We start from the raw sequence: 22,920 nt of genomic DNA, 5'->3' as shown, positions 1-22,920 counted from the left end.
TACTAGCAACACCCATAGCTCAAAGTTTCAGCAATGAGAGACCGATTGCATTGCAGATACTTGTTATATCAGTCCCGGGCTACGGAATAATTGGGAGGCGAGGGATCAGCAGAGAGGTCTGTCTGCCCTGTTAGTCCACTGAGAGGTATGTCTTGCCTGTTAGCTCGCCCGAGGGGTCAGCAGAGAGGTCTGTCTGCCCTGTTAGTCCACTTCGAGGGGTTAGCAAAGAGGTCTGTGAACCCTGTAAATTCAGCAAAAAGGGTCAGCAGAGAGATCTGCCTGCCCTGTTTGTTCGCCCGAGGAAATAGCAGAGAGGTCTGTCTGCCTCGTTAGTTCATCCCTGGGGTCAGTAGAGAGGTCTGTCTGCCTCGTTAGTTCACCCCTGGGTTCAGTAGAGAGGTCTTGCGGCCCCCTAGTTAGGTCGCCCGAGGGGTCAGCAGAGAGGACTGTCTGCCTGCCGTGTTAGTTCGCCCAAGGAGTCAGCAGAGAGTTGTCTGCCCCATTAGTCTTCCAGAGGGGCCAGCAGAGAGGTCTGTGTCAGCAGAGAGGTCTGTGTCAGCAGAGAGGTCTGTGTGCCCTGTCAGTTCACCCAATGGGTCTGCATGGAGGTCTGTGTGCCCTGTCAGTTCACCCAATGGGTCTGCAGGGAGGTCTGTGTGCCCTGTCAGTTCACCCAATGGGTCTGCAGGGAGGTCTGTGTGCCCTGATAGTTCACCTGAGGGGTCTGCAGGGAGGTCTGTGTGCCCTGTCAGTTCACCCAATGGGTCAGCAGAGAGGTCTGTCTGCCCTGTCAGTTCACCCGAGGGGTCAGCAGAGAGGTCTGTGTGCCCTGTCAGTTCACCCAATGGGTCTGCAGGGAGGTCTGTGTGCCCTGATAGTTGGCCCGAGGAGTCAGCAGAGAGGTCTGCCTGTTCGTTCGCCTGATTCCTGACAATGAATGACCAAGGCATCTGCAGCTCTGAAGTTGTCACATGACTTACAGTGCTTTGAAGCTCTCTGTGTGGTGGTCTCCTGCCTGCCCGGCTGCTCCCAGGACAGAACCAACAGCTGTGAGAGCGAGGGAACTTTAAACCAGGGGCAAACACACATGGACCCACGCGTGGGCACACAAACGAGGGCACACGTGTGGGCTCAAAAACGAGGGCACATGTGGGCTCAAAAACGAGGGCACATGCACGTGGGCTCACACACATGGGCATACATGTGGGCTCACATACATGGGCACTTGCGTGGACTCACAAACATGGCACACGTGTGGGCTCACAAACGAGGGCACACGTGTGGGCTCAAAAACGAGGGCACATGCATGTAGGCTCACACACATGAGCAGACACGTGGGCTCACACACATGGGCCACGCATGGGCACACAAACGAGGGCACACGTGTGGGCTCAAAAACAAGGGCACATGTACGTGGGCTCACACACCTGGGCTAACACACATGGGCACACACGTGGACTCACAAATATGGCACACGCGTGGGATCACACACCTGAGGCACATTAGAAGGCGCAGCTGGCACAGGTAAGAGCAGTGGGGCGGGGGAGTCGACAGATGACGGGATAGCAAAAATTTAATGAAAAAAAGTATAAAACCACTTACCTGGCACTCGCCGCATCGCCGAGCGCAAGTTAAGTGGTTTTATTTTTTTATTTAACTTTTCCTATCCTGTCATCTGTCGACTACCCCCTGCTGCCCCGAACCACCCCCCACGCTCTTACCGGTGCCAGCCACGCCTGCACTTGTGTGGGCTCACACACATGGGCACACAAGTGATCTCACACACATGGGCACACAAGTGATCTCACACACATGGGCACACAAGTGATCTCACACACATGGGCATTCGTGTGGGCTCACACACATGGGTACACGTGGGGGCTCACACACATGGGCACACACATGGGCTTACACTCATAGGCACATGTGTGGGTTCGCACACATAGGCACACACATGGGCACCATTGTAGCACATTTAATGAGGCAATAGAGGGATGATGAGGAGGTGAACTCTATTTGCCCGCAGCGCCCTCTTAGAGCCAGTCCAAAGGCACCGCAGCTTGTGAACAGAGGTAATCCCCTCGTAGCATGAATGCACACATGGCGCAGACTGACCGGTGTACCTTATCATGCATTAAAGGAAGGGTATGGTGAATTTGTATTATCAGCAAAAACCAATGAATGTTGCATAATAGCAGCAAACCGCATACATTTGTGAGATAAGAGGTCACTGAAAAACAGAAAAGGAGAGAGAGAGAGAGAGAGAGAAAGACAGAGGTCAGACATAGCTATCAAGAAAGAAAGATTGGGGGGAGGAGCCACGCTAGCAACCAAGATGGCCGCGTAGGCTCCCGGCTTCGCCGACCTCCGACTCCCGCCGGAATATCCTGTCATTTATCCTGTTCTTGAGCCCAGCCACCGTGTGTATGAACCTGCCGTGAGATTAATGGTGCTATCCCGAGATTTCTACCTGTTCGGCTGCCGAAGATATGCCGAGTGCAAGTTTGCGGCCTAGATCTGCCCAAAAGCCGGGGTCTCGAGTACTGGCCCATCCGGGTTTCAGTTCAACAACATCGGCTGTAGTAGTGTGATTGGGTCCAGTCTTACGGAGTAGGGAATTTTTTTTCTTTCGATTTCTCGGATTGAGGTGGACGATGTTTGGCTGCCTTGGTGAAAGTCGGAGGAGGGGTGACAGCCCAACGGTAGCAGCTGTGGGCGGGGGTCCTGCCCGGTGACTCGGTAAAGGGCCCGCTGGTGTTCGTTGGGTCCGGGTCTCCGCCTGCGGTGGCGGACCTAGGATATCATCGGACCAACTGATAAGTCTCCCTCTGCAGACGACCGTTCCCGACTCGCCCATCCCCCTCTGAGAGATCGACTCGATGGGGGAAGCAATCATGACTGTCACCGATCAAAGAGTAGTGGAACGGACCGGAAGTGACCCGTCGCTACGAACTGTGTTGGCAGCCATTGAGTCAATTCATGTGTACGTTGAAGGCCGCATTCAGACGATGGTGGCGCGTTTGTCTGAGATGGTACAAATTGGACCGGACCCTACTCCACTAAAAGAAACGGTGACGACCGAGACACCCAAGATGGCCACTCTGATGGACGAAGTAGACCCCGTACTGTATGAGGTGTCAGAGCCTTTGACCAGTGTTTTGGACGATGAGAACAAACTTGATGCCACCAATGGATTGTTAAGCCTACGATCGTTGCCGACTATGGAAGGACTAATTGATGTTCCCACTCCAGGGACTTTTGATGAGAACTTTTCCTGTAGCCGTAGTCAGTACACCTCGACTCTGAATCAAGAAGTATCCTACAGTTTGTTCAGCAGCTTGCATCCTTGCATAAAGACCACTCCATTGACGTCTATGGCGATCGCCCATAGAGCTTAGAACCGACTGGAGACTGCTTTGGTGAGAGGGTAACTGTCCTACACTTCCTCACTGCCCCTCTTTACCTCCTTAACAATGGAGAAATGTCACCCAAAGTGGGCCTGAATAGTCAAACACAACTTTCTAAAGGTTTTGCAACCTATACGGTTATCAGTGCTTGTTTGATGTTAACTGCGATTTACGTTTTACTCAAAGATCTATTTCCCCAGAACCCTCCGCCCAATTGTGTTCATTGTGGTTACTATGTAACTACAAAAGGTATCCGGGGTCTACAGACAAAAACTACGGATCATACTATAGAAACAGCAAATGAAAAAGTTAGTGACAAAATAAGGTAATGTGACTATGTGCTATTCTGCAGCAAATTCCCATATTTGGAGAAAGTGCCTATCAGTTCCCACCTGGTTGCGCCCTACATCATTTGGGCTCTCCTTCCCCAGGAGAAAGTGCAGTTTGTCTATCAGTGTGATGTTGATAGAACAACTGTAGGAGAGTAGGGTCTGCTATCCTATGGTCACCCCAAATTTTTGCTTTTTGCTTCACTGGTTTTCGACTACTGAGGCTGTGGGCCTGCTGATCAGACCCCCAGCCTGCTGTTCTCTCACTAAATTACTGATACATGTGCTATAGGCACATACCACAATTGGAAATGGACTCCTTGTCAGCCCCTGTCTAATGCACTATAGGTGCCCAGGGCATAGGGGCCACCAAGGCCTACCAGGGGCTGCAGCATATCTTTTGCCACCCCTGGCTGGTTCTTAAATTGACACAACTGGCTGATCACTCAGCTGGGGTAAGGTGGTGTAGTCACCCCTTACTTAGATATAGTATACCAATATCTAAACCTATATCTGGACACATATAAACCTGTGAGCCACTCCTATGGAAGGCCTCATTAATCCTGGAGGCAGAGTGCGTGGTTTCATGTGAGATGGAGCTCTAGCATGAGCTGAGCCTGTCTGCAGCTGTCGGGAACAACTCCCTAAGCTGTTTCAGGATAATGCCATACCATATACTCTTAAGTGCCTTATAATCCTCGCGGTTATATAGCAACTTTGGTTTGGCTTTATCAAAACATGTCGTGTAAGGTGTCATACGATTTGGAATACTATCCCCTCGCCAGTTCTGGCGACGGGGATAGCATTCCACCCCTCTAGAGGGGTAAGACATGTTACTTTACTTAAATGCGGTTCATTTCTAAAAGGACCTTAGATCCACAAAATGGATGCCTCTGCCACAGACAAGAGTCTGACCCCCTGAAGCTGACCGAAACTCAGCCAAATGGGGCCTGGACAAAGGGTTTCCTGTCGCAGGGGGGTGTTACCACCCTCCAGACAGGAGATAGTGGATTGTAGCAGGGAGGTTTGAAAGAAACCAGACACTGCCTGGGGCGCACAAGGCTGCCCCTTGCATAATCTGGCCAAACCGGTTCTGGGGCACTCCAGCCCTCGTGCCAGGGCGGCCTGGATCAAAGGAAGGGGGTGTATCCACCCACTTCCTGGGTCCCACCCATAGGAGGGGACCTAGCAGGTAATCCAGCCCCCAAAATTAGTATAAGACTGGGAGCAGTGCCAATGCACTTCAGATTATCCTGAAGAAACATAAGAAACGAAATTCTGGACCCTTCGACATCCTACTCGACGTAGAAGCCCGTAGAATCTCCCTTGTGGTCAAGGAGTGACCACCCTGTGCAAACAGGCACCATCCAGCCATCGACGTCTGCTTTGTCGCAGTTCCCGCCGGAACTCGAGCGACAGAGATCGACGAGATCAAGCTTGCCTGCCTTCCAACAGCCCGATCCACAGTCCCTGCAGAGCTGAGACCCGTGGAGGTGACCGGAAGCGTGGGGCACGCCATCTTGAATTGACCACGAGATGCTGACCGTGCAGCGCACGAGTGACCCTCGGAGCTGTACACCGGGGTTTGAGAAGCCCCAACCCTGAGCCACTCTTGCACCGAAGTTCAGCCCCCCACACTCGACGAGTGCTGCGTGGGGCCCTTCTGCTTCATTTGGCTCAACACGTTGGCCCGGTCACTTGCCAGCCGGCTAGTGGCCCCTGTACCGACGAACTTTGAAATTCGACCTGTGAATCTGGTTGCTCCAGATCTGCACCAGCTCCCCTGAAAAGGAGCCCCCACTCTGACCCTCCTGGTTCGAGTGAGAAGCAATCTCCCGGTTCCGCGTGGATTGCTCTTGCCAAGTGTTGTTTGCTCCAAACTTGAAGCCGACTGCGCCGACGGTGAGAGCCCTCGTGGGACAGATCGTGACCCGCTCCTGGACGTCGCAGATGCCCCAGAGCCCACGTGACAGCGGAGAGAAGCTCCTCGACGACCACCTGATTGCGCCCGACATTGCCTGGTTCCGTCCTGGTTCCACCCTGGTCACTGCTGAGTGACCCAGACTCTGTCCCCTCTGCTTTCAGGTACTTTTCGACTCGAGTCCACCCTTGGACTCCACCGGACACTTCTCTTTCACCCCGCCTGCAGCCCTTTCAGCTTCAAGCACCAAGAGCCTGCGTGACGAAACCCGACTCAACTTCGACCCTGTGCACCCGCTTCCTGTGGGTGAGGTAACTTTGCTCCGCCGGTGTTCCCACACTGGTACACATCTCTAGGGTCTGTGTCTTAAGCTTTGTTCCTCTAGGTTCAGCGGAAGTGTCCTTAAACGTTAACTTTACAACTTTTACGCACCATTGGTTAACATTGGTGCATGCGTGCGCTTTCCGCACTGCTCCCGAATCCCGTGGGCCTCTCCCGACTTCAGCATTGCTTGTCCCGACTGCTCCCAGCGATTCCCTAGGCCCTAGGCCTAACCACTGTTCGATTGGTATCTCTTATACCACTTGTTTAGTATATGGTTTGAGTGGCCCCCGCCCTCATCCATAATTGTGCAACTTTGTATGTTTAAACTGTGCTTTTGATTTAACGCTTGTGCCCCTTTATTCATAAAGAATACTGGGGATTGTTTTTAGTAATAAATACATATATTTTTATAATATATACTTGTGTGGTGTCCTTTCATTTGATATTACAGGATTGTATGTGGTAAAACAGCTCGCTTAACACGACCTCTTAAGTTAAGCCTTTAGGCTGCTTAGTCCATGCTACCCCTAGGATAGCTTGTCTAACATGGTTGACTTACAACCTGACACCATAAGGGATTGTTTGGTCTGATAATAGGTGGTTCCAGAATTGGAAACATCACCTATCAGGCCAACTTCTCACAACAACTTAAGAAAAAATCAAAAGTTATACTGGTAGGACTGGTAGATTGTCTGTCGTGGGTAACTGAATCACAGTGCCAAATTAAATATGTGGAAAATGGTGCAATGTTAAAATTAGGTAGTTATTGAGTGGATAGAGCAAATATTTTAATAGATTCCCTCAAAACTGCCAATATTAAAATGTGAAAAAGCAAACAGATTTAACATAATATCTGTTGGTCAGTAGGGTCTTCTGGTGACTAAACATTCATAAAAATACGATCTGTTTGTAGAAATTGTTTTTGGATTTCTTTTGTGTTGTGTGACTTTCTTATTTCGTTGATTTGTTTCTTCTAAACGCTTTACACGTGTTCCTTTGTCTAAGCCTGGCTGCTCGAAGCAACAGCTGCTCAGGGTTGAGCTAGGGTTGCAGAAACGAGGCTGACTGGACCCAGAGAGTGAGTGTATTCCACAGTGAGGTCACACAACCACACCATATAATACACCACTTTCCTCACCGCCACCAAGTGCCGGGTAAGTCCGTGGGAGGCTCACCCAGGACAAGGACCTGTGTTTATCTGAAATAAGCTTTAGACAACTGGCAGCCGTCCAGGCAGCCTCACTGAACAGGAAGGAAATTGAGATGGAATCAGGAGAGTAAAGTGAGAATTCACATCTGCCAGAGCGGCCACGAAGGGACCGAAGAGGGCAGGACTCAATCGCGAGCTTTATGATACGGCGTCCATTACGGATGACGCAAATGTGGAAGAACCTGCCCCACAGGCTGTTCATGATGTGTACGCAGGCACACTGAACCACCGAGCCATAGGTTTACTGGAAATATCAGGATTTCTTCCTAACTGAGCCACTGAATTTGACATTCATACTGGTTTTGAAGCACACGCGCAGATCAGGCCATAATATGTGGTACATGTAAAGCTGATTTACATGACTGTGTTTTTGTATCTGTGATATTTATAGATTATTCTGCTATTTCTGTCATGTGCAAACACAATTTGAGTTGGAAGGTTTAACCAATTACCATCCCATCCTGAGCTACAATTCTGTGTGGAAATTACACAGATTGTCGTAAAACACAACCCAGGAATGCCAAGGTCGTGCACTGTGAAGAGGTGCAGCACCTCGGTCAGTTTTTAGTTGATTGGCAGCTGTCGTCAGGGTGGGGTGCAAGTGAACTCACAGACTGTGGGCGTTACTAATGATTTAGGTCTGAGATCACCTCTCTCGCCCCAAGACTAGTAGAGCTTTCAGAAATCTCCCATGTGTTAACACACATGCTGCTGTAAGATCTTTAGACCCAGTTCCAGACTTGCTTCTCCAAATTCCCTAAAAATGTGGGCTTTGCAAAGCAGAATTTAAATATTCCAAAACAAAAACCTAGTTTTACCCAGGGGTGGAAGCAGCGTTGCTTTCGCTGGACACCCGTATGGCGTTTGATAGTATAGAGTGGCATTATCTATTAGAAGTCCTGAGGGGGTTTGGTTTCGGCCCTCAATTCCATTCATGGATCAAGCTGATGTATACGCAGCCACTGGCCAGAGTTTGAGTTAATGGTCGGTGTCCCGTTCTTTTGCTCTTCGGAAGGGATACGAGACAAGGGTGCCCTTTATCACGGATCTTATTTGCACTGGTGCTGGAACCACTCGCGGTTTGGGTCCGGGGGTACCCGGTAATATCGTGCATATGCGGCGGAGATCAGTATGAAGAGAGGATATCATTATATGCGGGCGATGTTCTCTTATATGCAATGAGACCACGGTTCACAATCAACCCGCTGCTTCAGATTTTTAAGCTTTTTGAAGGATACTCTGGATACCAGATCAACGGGGATAAGTCTCTCCTACATATGTTGTCGAGTGGGCAAACCCCCATTATTGGGAGCAGACTCCAAGCTACAGATTAAAGATAGTTTTAAATATCTGGGCATACAGATAGGGAAAACAGACTCAGAGTTTTTGGCAGGGAACCTAAAGCCGCAGTTGGAACGTTTAAGGAGAGATGTAACCCACTGGAGGACGCTACCGATATCCCGTATGGGGAGAGCAGTCCTCTTCAAAATGATGTCACTGCCACGATTACTATACATTATACAAAATACCCCTTGCCCCATACCAGACAAATTCTTTAAAGATGTGGATAGCGAGATGAGAACGTTGCTGTGGGATGGCGGGGTGCACGGATGGCTCTGGCCAAACCACAGAAGGGGGTATATGAGGGAGCTTTGGCCATCCCAGATCTTCAAAAGTACTACTGGGCCCCGCACCTAATGGTCATTAATGATTGGGCATTTGCAGATAGGAATGACCCGGTGTGTAGGGTGGATCATTGGTCTATGGGGACCAACGGCTACTTGGGGGCACTGTATGGCCGAGTGAGAACGGGAAACACACCCCCACATACTCAGATAGTATTGACCGTGTGGTCAAAGACCAATAGGTTTTTGTGTTGGACCAACCAGCCAACAGAGCAGACTCCCTTGTGGAACAGCGAAATGCTCCGGGATGCAGGTAGGCTGCAGAGCTTATCGAATTGGAAATTAATAGATATTTTACGCCTAGGGGACGTGTGGAAAAGGCTGTGATTACGTTTTCAGAGCTACAGAAAGAATATCAATTGGTGCCCACAGAACACTACAGATATCTGCAACTGAGGCATGCGCTGGGCGGGCACCTCAAAGATGAGGATCAGATCCCCGAATATTGTCCACTAGAGGACAGGTTACTATAAGACCCCATTCTGGAGAAGGCTCTCTGATGCACATACAAGAAGATAATAAATAATTCCCCAGACCTACTCATAAAGCTATGGGAGGCCTGGGAATCCGATGTGGGCCTGTTAGAAGATGATGATGGGGCGGAGGCGGTGCAGAGTCCTAGGGAGGTGGCGATCTGGGCACGATTCAGACTGGTCCAACTGAGAATCCTGCATAAGTCATATTATACCAGCACACTCATGTTCAAGCTGGGAGGTATACTAACAGGAATGTCAGAGGGGGTGCACTCAGAGGGGTACATTCTTTCATATCCTGTGAGAATGCCCAATAATATAGAAATATTGGAGGAAGGTGGCTCAGATTATGTCAGAAGTGATTGAGCAAGAAGTCTCCTGGACGCCAGGTGGCACATGCTATGCGCCTCCGGGGGAACAGAATTGGTTCAAATATCATAGAATGTGGCTACAGGTGACGGCAATGGTGGCAAAAAGAAATGTTGCAGGGGCATGGGGGGCACTTCAACCGCTGAAAGTGTCACAATGGAAGAGAGATTTGGACTGGTGCTGTGCAGCAGAAAAGACAATCTATGAGAGCCGGGACTGCCCCAAAAAATGGGAGAATGTCTGGCAACGATGGGAAGATTTTAGGGGGAATGGGGGGATATCTGGTATTTAGAAGGGAAGGAGTTGGTGGGTGGCTGGGATCATCTAGGAAGAATTCAATTGTGTAATGATTATTCCTGCATGTCCATAAGCTGCAAGTTGTGAACGTCAATGAGAAACTTGTATTATAAATTGTGCCTATGTAATGTATATGGATGCTGACACTTGTATAATAAAAAGAAGTTTAAAAAAAACACCCAAAAAAACTCGTTTTAACAATTTTCTTGAGGCTCCAATTTGATTCACCCAAACTAAAACCTCTGTACAATCTATCTTTAAACTCCTTCTTCACACTTGTAGATCAGCAGCGAAACACAATATAGGGCTGCGAATACTCACCAGATGGAGAATCTTGGGCCCTTTTGTATCACTACTTCACGCAGCACAACGCATCAAGCCACCTTGCTGCATGAAAGGGAGGGGGCAGGGATGCGGCGTACTGGACAATATGCGCCGCAGTCCGCTCTCTCCTTGCGCTGGTGCACAAACTGCTGCCTAGTGCCGAGGCAGGCACCCTTGCACCATGGTAGAAGCCTGCCTTCTCTACAGCCAGCTGTGCTGATGTGGGAGCCCCTCGGGAATGCTATAATGTATTCCACCCACACTTCATCCACTTCTGGGGGAGAACTGAGTTGACTCATTGTCAGTGAAATTGCTCCCCCTCCCTCGCAGCTCCACCATTAAGTGAGGCCTGCCCCCGCACTCTCGAGTGTTTGGTGCTCGAGGCCCTCCTCCACCCACAGTGGACCTCTATCTCCTTTCTATAGCTCAGTTTTTCACGTGTTTTTCACATGTTTTTTCACTTGTTTTTCTACCCTCTTTTTCTTCTCCTTTCTGCACTTTTCTTCATTTCTGCTCCTTTCTGCTCTATTTCCTTTTTCCTTTACTCCTCCTTTTCCATCCTTTCCTGTCCGCTTTCCCTGCAGCTGCTGCACCCGCGGCCCCCCCAGCGCGACCTCCCCAATTCAGCTCCCCTCCCCGCTCCCGCCTTCCAGCTGTCCAGTCCTCCCCAACCCCTACCTAATGGCGGCCGCGCGCAATTGGCGCGCCAGAGGCTAGCCCGTCTGCAACCCGACCACAACCATACCAGGAACCCTGGACCTCCACACCGCCAACGCTATGACCCAGCAGCACTCCACGCACTCAACCCAGGCCGCAACAACAACTGCAGGCTAGCCTCACCAGCCGACACCAACGGACCCTTCAGCTGTCACCGCTGCTGACAAACCTACAGCACCGCTTGGAACACAGACCCAGCACAACCCAACCGCAAGAACACACACGTACCGAAGACCTCGCAATGCATCCTACTCAAATGTCTGATCCCTCAACAAACACGCCACCAAAATCTGGGACCTCCTCGACACCACCACCCCGGATGTAGCGTTCTTCACTGAAACCTGGACCAACACCAACTCAGGACCGGACATCGCCATCGCCATACCCCAAGGATACAAGATCTCCAGGAAGGACCACCCCACCCGCCCGGTAGGAGGAATCGTCATCGTCCACAAATCCACCGTCCACTTGAGCACACTCCCTGACGAAACCACACACCTTCACTTCAAGATACTGGCCAGCCCTAACTCCACCCTCCGAGGAACCCTCATCTACTGACCCCCTAGACCCAGCTGACTTCTCGTCAACTCTATCATGGACATCATCTCCGCATGCCATCGCATCCACCAACTACACCCTGCTGGGAGACCTCAACTTCCACCTCGACAACCAACTGGACCCCAACACCACATCCCTCCTGGACAACCTCCACAACATTAGACTCCGCCAAATCGTGACCGAACCAACGCACTCTGCAGGACACGCTCTCGACCCCCTCTTCACAACAGGAAACTCCATCACCTTCAGCCACACCACCGAACTCCCATGGACTGACCACCTATGCGTCCACTTCACCTTCAGAACACCCACCATCCACAGACACCAGCAAATGCTCCCACGACAAAACTGGACCAGAATCATTGACGACCAGCTCACCTCCTCACTCAGCAACTCCACCCCAACCACCGTGGGAAATGACTACCCCATCACCGCAGCCCGAACCCTGCACAGATAGATCTCTGACAGTGCGAACACCATAGCCCACCTCAAGAAAAACAACAGCACCCAAGCCAAGAAAACCAGATGGTTTACCACCAAACTTCGAGAGTCCAGATGCACTTGCCGCCGCCTCGAAAAGGCCTGGAGGAACACCAAATCCACAGAAGCACACAACAACTTCAGAGCCGCTACCAACGCCCACCACCTACTCATCAGAAAAACAAGGAAAAAAATGACAGAATCTCCACACACGCACACAACAGCAAATAACTCTTCAACATCATCAAGGAGTTTGCCAAACCCACCAGCGAATCAATGGATATTCCTCCCTCACAAGACCTCTGCGACAAACTCAGCACCTTCTTTCACCACAAAATCAAGAGCATCTACGACAACTTTGACGAAGACAACCAACACAGTGAACCCCCGCCAACCACCCCAACACCCTGAAGTCAGCGATTGACAACTGGACAGCACTCACCACTGAAGACACAATGAAGTCAATCCACTCTGGGGCCCCCACAGACCCCTGACCCCACCATATCGTCAACAGAGCCGCTGACACAACCGCACCCATACTCCACCACACCATCAACCACTCCCTGGCAACCGCCTCATTCCCTGACAACTGGAAACACGCCGAGATCAACCCCCTCCTGAAGAAATCCTTGGCGGACCCCACTGACCAAAAAAACTACAGACCCATCTCCCTGCTCCCGTTCCCAGCGAATGTCCTTGAGAAAGACATCAACAGCCAACTCGCCACATTCATCCTAATCCGGCTTCAGAAAAAAACACAGTACGGAAACTGCCCTCCTCGCTGCTACAGACGACATCCACACCCTACTGGACAAAGGACAAATAGTAGCCCTCATCCTCCTCGACCTCTCAGCGGCGTTCATAACAGTCTCTCACTGCACCCTAACGCCGCCGCAAGACTGGTCCTCAACCTGCCAAGACACTGCCCCATCTCCCAGCACCTGCGCACACTACACTGGCTCCCCATCGAGGCCAGAGTCACCTTCACGATGGTCACCCACGCACACAAGGCCCTCCACGACACCGGACCAGCATACTTGAACAGCCGACTAAATTTCCATGCACCCCGAAGGACCCTACGATCAGCCCAGCTCTCCTATGCCACGGTCCCCCGCACCAGAAAGACCAGATCGGGAGGCCGTTCCTTCTTCCTCACGGCCAGAGCCTGGAACGCCCTGCCGCTCCACCTCCGAGCGACAACATCGCTTCCGATCTTCGAAAAAGACTTCAAAACCTGGCTAATCGACAGACCCCCCCCCTCCTTGATGGACTGGAACCTGCACCGCCCACCCTACCCCCAGCGCCTTGAGACCGTTACGGGTGAGTAGTCACACTTAACAAATGGCTGATTGAGTGATTGACATTGCTGTTGTTGAGTGCCACTTACTCTGTGGGGGACCTCAGAATACTGCCCTGTAACCTCGGACTGTCCTAGGACCCCAAGGCTGGGACTCATTGATATTTGTCTGACGGCCTTTGGGGGACACCACTGGCGGCTGCAGTTTGAGACCCCTCTACTCACCTGGCCATGGAGAATATGGACATGAAGAAGATGGCGGCAAAGAAGTCGGCCTCTCTGTACTTGGAGCCCAGAATGTCGATGACTCTGCCGGTGTAGTACGGGATGAACATCTCACCTGGACAAGAGAGAGAGGAGAGAGGGTGAGTGATACAGACTGAGCACTCTCAGCTCCGGCCACTGAACTACACTGTGCAAGAAGCAAATAACACACAACTTACTCACTCCTTCTGACCCATCGAGATAGGTGAATACTTACATGAGAATGTGTGTCTCTCATCCTATGAGCACCTCGTGACAGGGGGTATCTGCTTCCAGATGGAGGGGTAAAGGGGTCACTGCTCACTCTCTGTTGGAATCATCAACCATAGAGCTGCAGCCATCTGGAGTGGCGAGGTGCTAAGTCTCACACTATCTGAGCTCAGCAAGCTGAGCAGTGGGGCTGTGTCTCACACCATGAGGGCTTCTTGGCACTGCTTAGAACTGAGGCCAGCTGCAGGGGTGAAGAGATGATTGTCACCCCTTGTGACAGATGAGGGGGGTCGAGCCAAGAGCTGCATCTCACACTCCTCAACTATCATTGCTCGTCCTTCTTGCCTCTTCCATCCTAGCTGTTAAAGTGCTAATGTTTATATGTTTATTTGGGATGTTTATAGAGCACTAGCAAGACGATTGATCACCAGAGCACCTTACCCTGGGCAGGCAGGTGACAAACAAAGAGCCAGACAAGAGAACAAAAAAAGCAACAGCTGGTGCTCTGCCTACATACGGGTCACAGCGAGTCACAATGTGGAATCTGAAAGACATCAAGGCCACAAGTTCATCATCTGAGGAGACCTAAGCTCAGTTCAGAAGAAAGAGGAATGAGATCCAGAGCAATGAACATCCCAAAGGTCGTGGGGTGAAGAGATCCTAAACCCGTGAGGTAGGGAGGTACAGACCCTGCAGGTATTTAGAAAGAAGAGCGTATGTCACTCATACAGGGCCACTGAAAATGGAAGATGTTCACAAGACGGTTCAAATGACACAAGATCAATCAAGTGACACAAGGATGGAAGACAGGAACTAGAGGTTGAGGAGGAAAAGTTGTAGTTCCTTTTTGAAGACTCACAGACAGGAGGTGGTGCGAACGTCAGGGGGTGAGGTGCAGATGTAGGGGTGGCACTCACAGTCTGCAGAGTTGTGTTCTGTGGTGAAAGCTGGTGTTTCTAGTGATAAAGCATCAGAACCGTGGAGATGACAGGGAACACTTTAAAGATGTAAATGTCAAATGTAAATGTCATGGTACTTATAGAGCGCACTGTCACCAGACGGTCACCTTGCGGTGTCGCCTATTCGGCTTCCTGGCGCTGATACTCATACCGCTGTGGCACCCCTCCTGGCTTTCCCTGTGAAGTGTCCACTCCTGGGCAGCCCCAGGGTGAAGCCAGGCATCCTTAGCGCTGTTGGGGCTGGTTTGGAGGCTAAGCAAGCTATTGCCCAGAGTTGCAGCGTGGGGCCCGTGATTAGAATAGGCACCGAGGCGAGAATTGTCAGGTCCGAGGAAATTGAGCCCGAGACCCTGCCGAGGCGAGAATCGAACCCTGGTCCCGGGCCAGAACTCTGCATCCGGGTCTGCCGCTCTAACAATTGAGCCACACTCCTCCACATTACCGGATGTGCTAGGCAGTTCCTGCATTCTGTTAATCTGTATTGTCAAGACATGGTCAATATCATTTTTGTGTTTTAAAAAGAAGAACTATACAGTTAGAATAGTGATTTAACTGTTTATGACTTTTCATCTTCCTAGGTATTACCCCTGAGGTTTAAGACATCAACATTATTAGACTTGGTAGGTGAAATAAGCACACAATAATAATTTTGAGTATAGAATATTTAGAGCCTTAGTACATTTGTTTATATGATCATCTTATGGTATTGTATATTTTATCTTCTAGGGGAACTTAATATATAATAATATCTACTCTTTCCTTAATAATTCTGTACCATGTTTACTGCCACAGAAGTTCAGGTAAATTTAGAAACAAACTTTATCAATATAAAAACAATAAGGCAAAGGTTAGAAACATTGAGAATAATCAGTGGCTTTTTTCTCTGTAAGTCGCCCTCCCATCAGTTCCCTTCCCAACACCCTTTCCCTCACCTGGCCACTTCAATAGTTTGAGCAATAAAAGCAAACTGACTTGAAGCTACCTGGAGGTGGAACATTCTGTCAACAAAGAGATCCCAAGGAATCGAGCGTGACAGTGTAATCATAACCCAATCTGGACAGAATCAAAGCCTAACTTCCTTCCTCCAGTGTGGTTCTGGAAAGACTTTTTTAATCCCTTTGGTAAGTCTGAACCGATGGTGCACATTTCTAGCCGTGTCATTGGTGCACATTTGTGAGAACTGAGTCAGCTATCGAGGATGAGGCCAAGAGATCCGGCACCATCAGTGACAGTCGGCAAAGAGTTGAGGTTAGCACTGGGTAGAGGACTTGTGTGAAGAGGCAAGTAGAAACGCAGGGCCTGATTCACATAGGGCATCGGCACTCGTGGTGAAGACACAGCAGTCGTGGGGGCGTCTCTGCACTCGTGGCAGAGGCCCTGCAGTTGTGGGTTCGTCTCTGCACTTGTGGAACATTCTGTCAACAAAGAGATCCTGAGGAATCGAGTGTGACAGAATAGGAAACCCATGGTATTAATACCTCCTGATCTCTTTGGTGTCAAAATGGCCTCTTTAGATGATATTTTGAAAGCCCTAGGTCAGATTCAGCGAGAATTTGCGGACTCTAAGGCCACCATAGCAGCACTTGCAGACAAGGTCACTCAGTTGCAACACAAAGTAGATATCAGAGGAACACCAGAGAAAACCCCATTTGATGTCCCCTTAGGAAAATATCCTAGTGTGGTGCACACAGCAGGTCAAGGAAGTACAGTTATACTAAATATCATAGTCACAGTACCACCACAAATCCCTTTGGCATCTGCAGAGCGGTACTCTGGGGATCCCGGTAAAACACAGATTTTCTTAACCCAGATTGAATTACATTTTACATGTAGACCTTCTTCATTTCCCGGTGCTCAATCACGAGTAGTGTTCTTGATTTCATATCTAGCTGGGGGCGCTGCTGATTGGGCTGTACCTCTATTTCGTGGTGACAACTCAATTTTGTGTAATTGGAAGTCTTTTGTAAAGGAATTTGAAAAGGTATTTGCTAGGGCTACTTCAGCGGACAAAGAATTATTGGAATTAAAGCAGGGTAATCGTGAATTAGTTACCTACTTAACACATTTGAACCATATAGTGGCTGAAACGGAATGGCCGGAAGAAAAAAGGGCAGCCATTTATTATCAAGGCCTTAAAGATGAGCTGAAGGACGTTCTAGCTCAAATCGATCCACAACCCCAAGATTGTACAGACTTAATTAATCTGACCCTTCATATAGACCATCGTATGATGAAAAGGAAAGGAGATCGTTGTCGTCCTGACCGGGGAATTCCACAGTTTGAACGTCCTAGAATTTTCCATAACACTAACACACAAAAAACTCAAAGCGAACCTATGGAAATAGGTACTGTACGATCTTACCTATCTAAAGAAGAGAAAGAAGCACGACTTAAAAATGAACAATGCTTGTATTGTGGCAAAAAAGGATATTTTGTTAAAGATTGTCTCATCAAACTAAAACCCCGAAGCCCACAAACAAAAACATTCAATACTATAGACTTCAAAATGGAAAACAAGTTAACTCAAAAGATGAAGAGGGGACTTTTTCGAGTGGTTGGCAAATCCCTTCAATAAGTTCAACCTTCCATGAACATGAAACACATTTAACCTTAAAAATGACATTAATAGTGTCCTTAGAACGTACACATACCATTACTGTGCTCAGAGACTCAGGAGCCACTGGCAACTTTGTAGACAATGCTTTAGCACAAACTTTGGATTTACCTCATCAAAAAAAGAAAAGACCAGAACTTGTGCAAACAGTGGGTGGGAGTGTTTGTCTTCCGGTCCAATGACCATGCAAACCAAGTGTTTTTACAATTTGACATTAGGGACAAAAGCCATACAGAACTCTTTCAGTTCAATCTCATTAGTGCCCCACAATATGGTTTTATACTTGGGATGCCTTGGCTTAAATTGCACAACCCTATTATAGACTTGGTGTCAAAACCTATCGTCAGTATGTCTCACTACTGTGAACTACACTGCTTTCAAACACAAATAGAATTTAGTCAACATTCAGTGGCAACCGCAGCAGAAATGGACGTCCAACTACCAGCACAATATCAATCATTTGGCGATGTCTTTAACTAAAAACAGCCAAATACTCTTCCTCCACATTGCCCTTATGACTGCCAAATTTATTTGCTCCCAGGATCTGTAATTCCTAATTGCCGAAAATATGCTCTGTCTGAAAAAGAAAACAATCATTTACGAGACTACTTAGATCCCTACCGATCGAATGGGTTTATAACTAAGGCCATCTAAATCCCCTGCAGCTTCCACATTATTTTTTGTGTCTAAAGCCAATGGGGAGTTGACCTCGTGCATTGATTACAGAGCACTAAATAAAATCACAATCAAAAACAAATACCCACTTCCTATAATCCCGGTATTATTAGATGAAGTTAAAGCTGCCTGTATCTAAACCAAATTGGATCTTAAGGGGGCATATCACCTAGTCACAATGTGTGCTGGTGATCAATGGAAATCTGCTTTTAAAACCAGGTACGGTCTTTTTTAATATATGATTATGCCATTTGGACTTTGCAACGCTCCAGCAGCTTTTCAATTTTTTCTCAATGACATCTTGCGAGAATTCCTGGACAAATTTGTTATCGTCTACATTGATAATATTTTGATTTATTGTGAATCAGAAAGTATGCACAAAAAACATGTTACAATAATACTAACTATGCTTCAAAATCATGGACTTTACTGTAAATTAAGTAATTGTGATTTTCATGTCACAAAAGTCGAAATTCTTGGACTGTGTGGCCTCCGCCACAAGTACAGAGGCCCTTTGTGAATCAGGGCCTTGGCCATATTTGTGTTAAATTTGAGGTGTATCCAAGGCTGTGTTTTGCCCAGAGTAAAGAGACATCATCCTGAGAATAAACCTTCAGATATACCTGGATGTCTTCAGCCTACAGAGAGTACAAAATACTTGTATTATTTATAAAATTACTCAGTCTTTTGGATAGATATTCAACAGCGATGGGATAATGTGGAATGCCTCGAGAAACAGAAACAGTTTGGAAATGAGGTGCCAACTTCAGACATGATTGGATGGCTAGGTTGGGTTTGAACCAATTCCAAAGTTGTTTTTCGAGCCCGCAATGCTCATAATGTTGTACCCAACATAGAGAAGGTTTCCAAGCTGGAAGTTCCTTATAAAAACGGGAGTGAAAGATCACCCATGCATTATTATTTTCCATCGTTAATTGCATCTGGTGGATTCGGAAAGCAGGTAGAAAGTTCTTTTACAATCTACAATCAATGTACACAGGACAATGGACACAGAGTCATATTCCTGGTTGATATCAGATGCAAACAAGCAGGACCTGAGCAAGCGGTACTAGCACACACATAGCCTTTGACAATTTATGTCACTTCGGAGTTTATGTCATATAAATCAACAGACACAAACTTTCCCTGGGTGTTACACCACAGACATGAAGCAAGATTGTGGTCTTATAATCTTAAAAACATAATTTTTACTGACTCACTGATACTTCTCAGAAAAAAGGGAATGTTGACTGCTATGGAAACAAAGAAAGGGGGTGGGGTAAAGTTGTGCATCAGACATGTTCCTGTTCCCCTTATGCTTGTGAACACCCCATATGTTCTACTGTGGTACGTTATGGGCATTCCTTAATCGCAGAATTCACCGTCGCCCTGCCTCTTGGGGGTACATGAGGAGAAGACACCCACTCCCACTTTGAGAAGGTGAACTTAATAAAAACCTATTTTAGCACTACCCAAAGCTAGGTGGTCAGCTTGATGTTCTATAAACAGAGGCCAAGAACTCCACAGATGGGCAGCTTGCACCGAGAATGCTTAACACCGACAAACTCCTGACCCACGCATACAAGGCCCTACACAAGTGCGGACCCCTACTTCAACCCCCGCCTGAACTTCCATCAGCGTCACTGACACCTCTGCTCCATGTCCCTTTCTCTAACCCACACGCCCCTTATCGGATGTAGCAGATGCAGAGGTCGCTCCTTCTCCTACCTAACAGTGAAGACATAGAACGAGCTGCCCTTTCATCTACGGACCTCCCCGTCTCTTTCAGAGTTCTGAACGTCCCTGAAGACCTGGCTATTCAGCTAATCAACTGGACCCTGTCAGTGCCTCGATAGCCTCAAGGGTGACAAGAAGTGCTCTGCAAATCTACTGATTGCTTGATTGAAGCAGGTGTAAAGAGCTCAGATATGGCTCCAGTTTTTAAAACACAATTTCCGTCTTGTGAAAATAAGGGATGTAGAGCTCACATGATGACACAGAGGACTTAAACCTATGTTTCTATGTCACTGGGAGCAATGACGAGAGCATAGGGCTCCCCTAGGAGGGGTCCTGGACTATACAAGCGGTATGTTAGTATTTGGAGCACTCCACATGCTGGTAACATCATCCATGCAAGCCAGAGTAAGGAAAGACACAGAGGAACTTGTACTCATTGCAGGGGTTTCAGAATCATTTCTTCGAGGATACACACAAGAGAGAACCCAACTTTGCCCAAAGAGTCTTGGTCGGCCATGACAGTTCTTCCTCTGGTCCGATGCCCAGATTCGTCAGTCTGTAAACTGTTAAAGGGAGGGCCAGTGTCAGACTAGCCTACAGGTCAATTAGGCAGTGATGATGGGTTAGTCTGAGACGTCACAGTGTTGGCTGTGTTTTTGGATGTTTGTGGGCCTGTTTTATGGTCTGCTGGGCTGGTTTATATTATAACAAACATGCCTGCCGCAAGCTCTAATCCATGCAGTCAGCCGTACATTGTGAAACACTTATACAGCGTATATTCACAAGTTCAAACCTGCCCCAATTTACAAACATGGACCACGTTTTTAGCTATCTAATTCAGTAATGGGGGCCACTTTTATTTTGGTTCCCAGCCAGTGGTGTAGCAACGGGGGGAGGTTCGCCCCCGCAACACTTTTTGGGGGGTTCAAGAAAGAGGTTTTCTTTCTTTTTTTTTTATTTTCCCTGTCGTCTGTGGCCCTCCCCGGCCTCCCCGCTCTTATCTGCACTGGCGGCAAACTCAGGGACTTCCCCGGGCGCCAAAAGCTCTAGCCCTAGTTTCTGCCCCATTCCAACCCTAGGGAGAGGCCTTACTGATGGGTCTGTAGAGAGGGATTGTTTTACAGCACCTACTGGAAATATGTTACACGCAAACACATGCAGGCGTGCAACTAGAAACGCACATGCATTTGCACAAAGGCAGTCAATGAACAAATGGCGCACACATTTGCAAAAACACAGTGAGGCACTCAAATGCACTTGCACATGCACACACACACACATGCTTGCATACACATATACAACACACACATGCTTGCATACACACACACACTAGCACACACAAACACAATACACACACATGCATGTACTCACCAACAACAGCAAGCATCAGGAAGAGGAATGCCCCAGACAGGTAGGTCTTGTCCTCCTTGGAGTAGTGCCAGAGCTTGCTGAAGGCCGCCCAGGCCTTGAGACGTCCCTTCTCCTCAGAAGAGTCTCCTTTTCCATCCTTGTGAGACCGACAGGGCCACAGGAGCCCCCAGATCCAGCCGGCCACCCCTGAGGTGAGCACCATCAACAGAGAGAGATACACCCCGGAGTGCATCTCCACCGGCCCCCGGAGGGCGAGGAGCTTGGCGGTTTCATAGACAGGTGGTGTGAGGGAGGCCACCACCGGCCACAGTGAGATAGTCCTGGTGCTGAAGCCACCTCCGGCAAGGTCCAACTTTCCACGGAGTCTTCTAACCACACCGAGGAGCAGCAGGAGTTTGAGGAAAGCCAAGAGCCACATGTAGCTGAGGAGCTCAAAGGGGTAAAGGGGCAGAAGGAGGCGAGTGACTGAGGCACTGAAGAGGACGTCACCAAGGATGAAGGCCAGGAGGAAGATGAGTCCACCCATGGTGAGGAGCAGCCAATGTCTTCAAAGCACTTGCAGAACAAAGTCCAAGGAACCTGGATGAGAGAAGAAATGTTAGAAAAGGTTTATACTTTATTACAAAACATCCTCAAAGTGAATGAACACTAAGGGCCTGATTTATATCTTGGTGGACGGGTTACTCAGTCACAACTGTCCCCTGAAATACAAATCCCATAGGATATAATGGAACTATATTTCGACGGACGATATATCCGTCACAGTTGTGGTGGAGTAACCCTTCCGACCAATGTCTAAATCAGGCCCAGTCTCATGTAGGACTACAAAAGGGGGTGCAGTCGAGTAGTGGGTGTGCATTTTTTCAGAATTAGATGCACCTGCAGTTTCCACCATGCACGGTCGCTGACACTCACACCCTGCTGACTCGGAGGATGCCGCACCCACCCACCCACAAACTCTGTTTGAATCCTCCGAAATTAAAATTTTGCCCTTCATTTACTTATGATAGGTGACAGGCCATCACCCCTTCCACATCCTATGATCCTTTAGTTTCACCTGGCCAGAGTTCTTCCGAATAAGATGGCACTATCTGGCAGGAGATAGAAATGCCTCCCTATGACACCTAAGAGGGAATGCTGTCGCAGTAACTGCTTATCTACGCCGTAGATTGCGTGCACCTGGCAGGAGTGCCTATAATAGCAGTACCTGCTAGAGAAGGATGCTGGCATGTGGTGGCAATACCTGGCATATGGTCAGAATACCCATCTGACTACCTAAGTGGGCACATGATAGCAATAATGGGTATGTGTGGCCCTGGCCATGTGGTGTATCTGCCTGGCATTTGGTAGGCACGCCTATCTTGGCATGTGATAAGGGACATCTTAAGGATGTTGGGGCCCTGGTCCAAATGTATTTTGGGGCCCCTGTTCGGAACGGCTTTGAATTTATGATCCGGTTTGAGCTCTTTCAAGCTCTTTTTGGCCGGGTCACTGACAGTGCACAGACACACTGGTCCACATTCTAAATGTGTTTAAATCTAATATTCGGGGATAGTGATGTGTGTTTTCAATATTGGAAAATAGCAGCAGCTCACTAATCTTACTGCAAATAATATCCCATTTCTCATATGTGAGGCTGTGTCTTGATCTAAAAAAACTTATTTATGGACGCTGCATGAAACATAAACATAACATTTCT

General features: G+C 48.5%; 1 protein-coding gene across 1 annotated transcript in view; it reads right to left on the bottom strand.

The window, feature by feature from the left end:
* The window catches only part of LOC144754054 (antigen peptide transporter 2-like), a 117,587-nt gene that overhangs the window by 84,076 nt on the left and 10,591 nt on the right, over positions 1–22,920 (bottom strand). The window contains exons 2-3 of the mRNA XM_078641568.1: positions 21,222–21,800; positions 13,617–13,731 (exon numbers count right to left, since the gene is read on the bottom strand). Coding sequence (XP_078497694.1) covers positions 13,617–13,731; positions 21,222–21,747 — 641 coding nt within the window. The 5' untranslated portion in view covers positions 21,748–21,800. The remainder of the gene's footprint in view (positions 1–13,616; positions 13,732–21,221; positions 21,801–22,920) is intronic.

Source organism: Lissotriton helveticus, chromosome 5_1 (genome assembly GCF_964261635.1).
Source record: "Lissotriton helveticus chromosome 5_1, aLisHel1.1, whole genome shotgun sequence".
NCBI classification, from domain to species: Eukaryota; Metazoa; Chordata; class Amphibia; order Caudata; family Salamandridae; genus Lissotriton; species Lissotriton helveticus.
The sequence above is the reverse complement of the archived record's forward strand: the minus strand, read 5'-3'. Positions and strand labels throughout refer to the sequence as shown.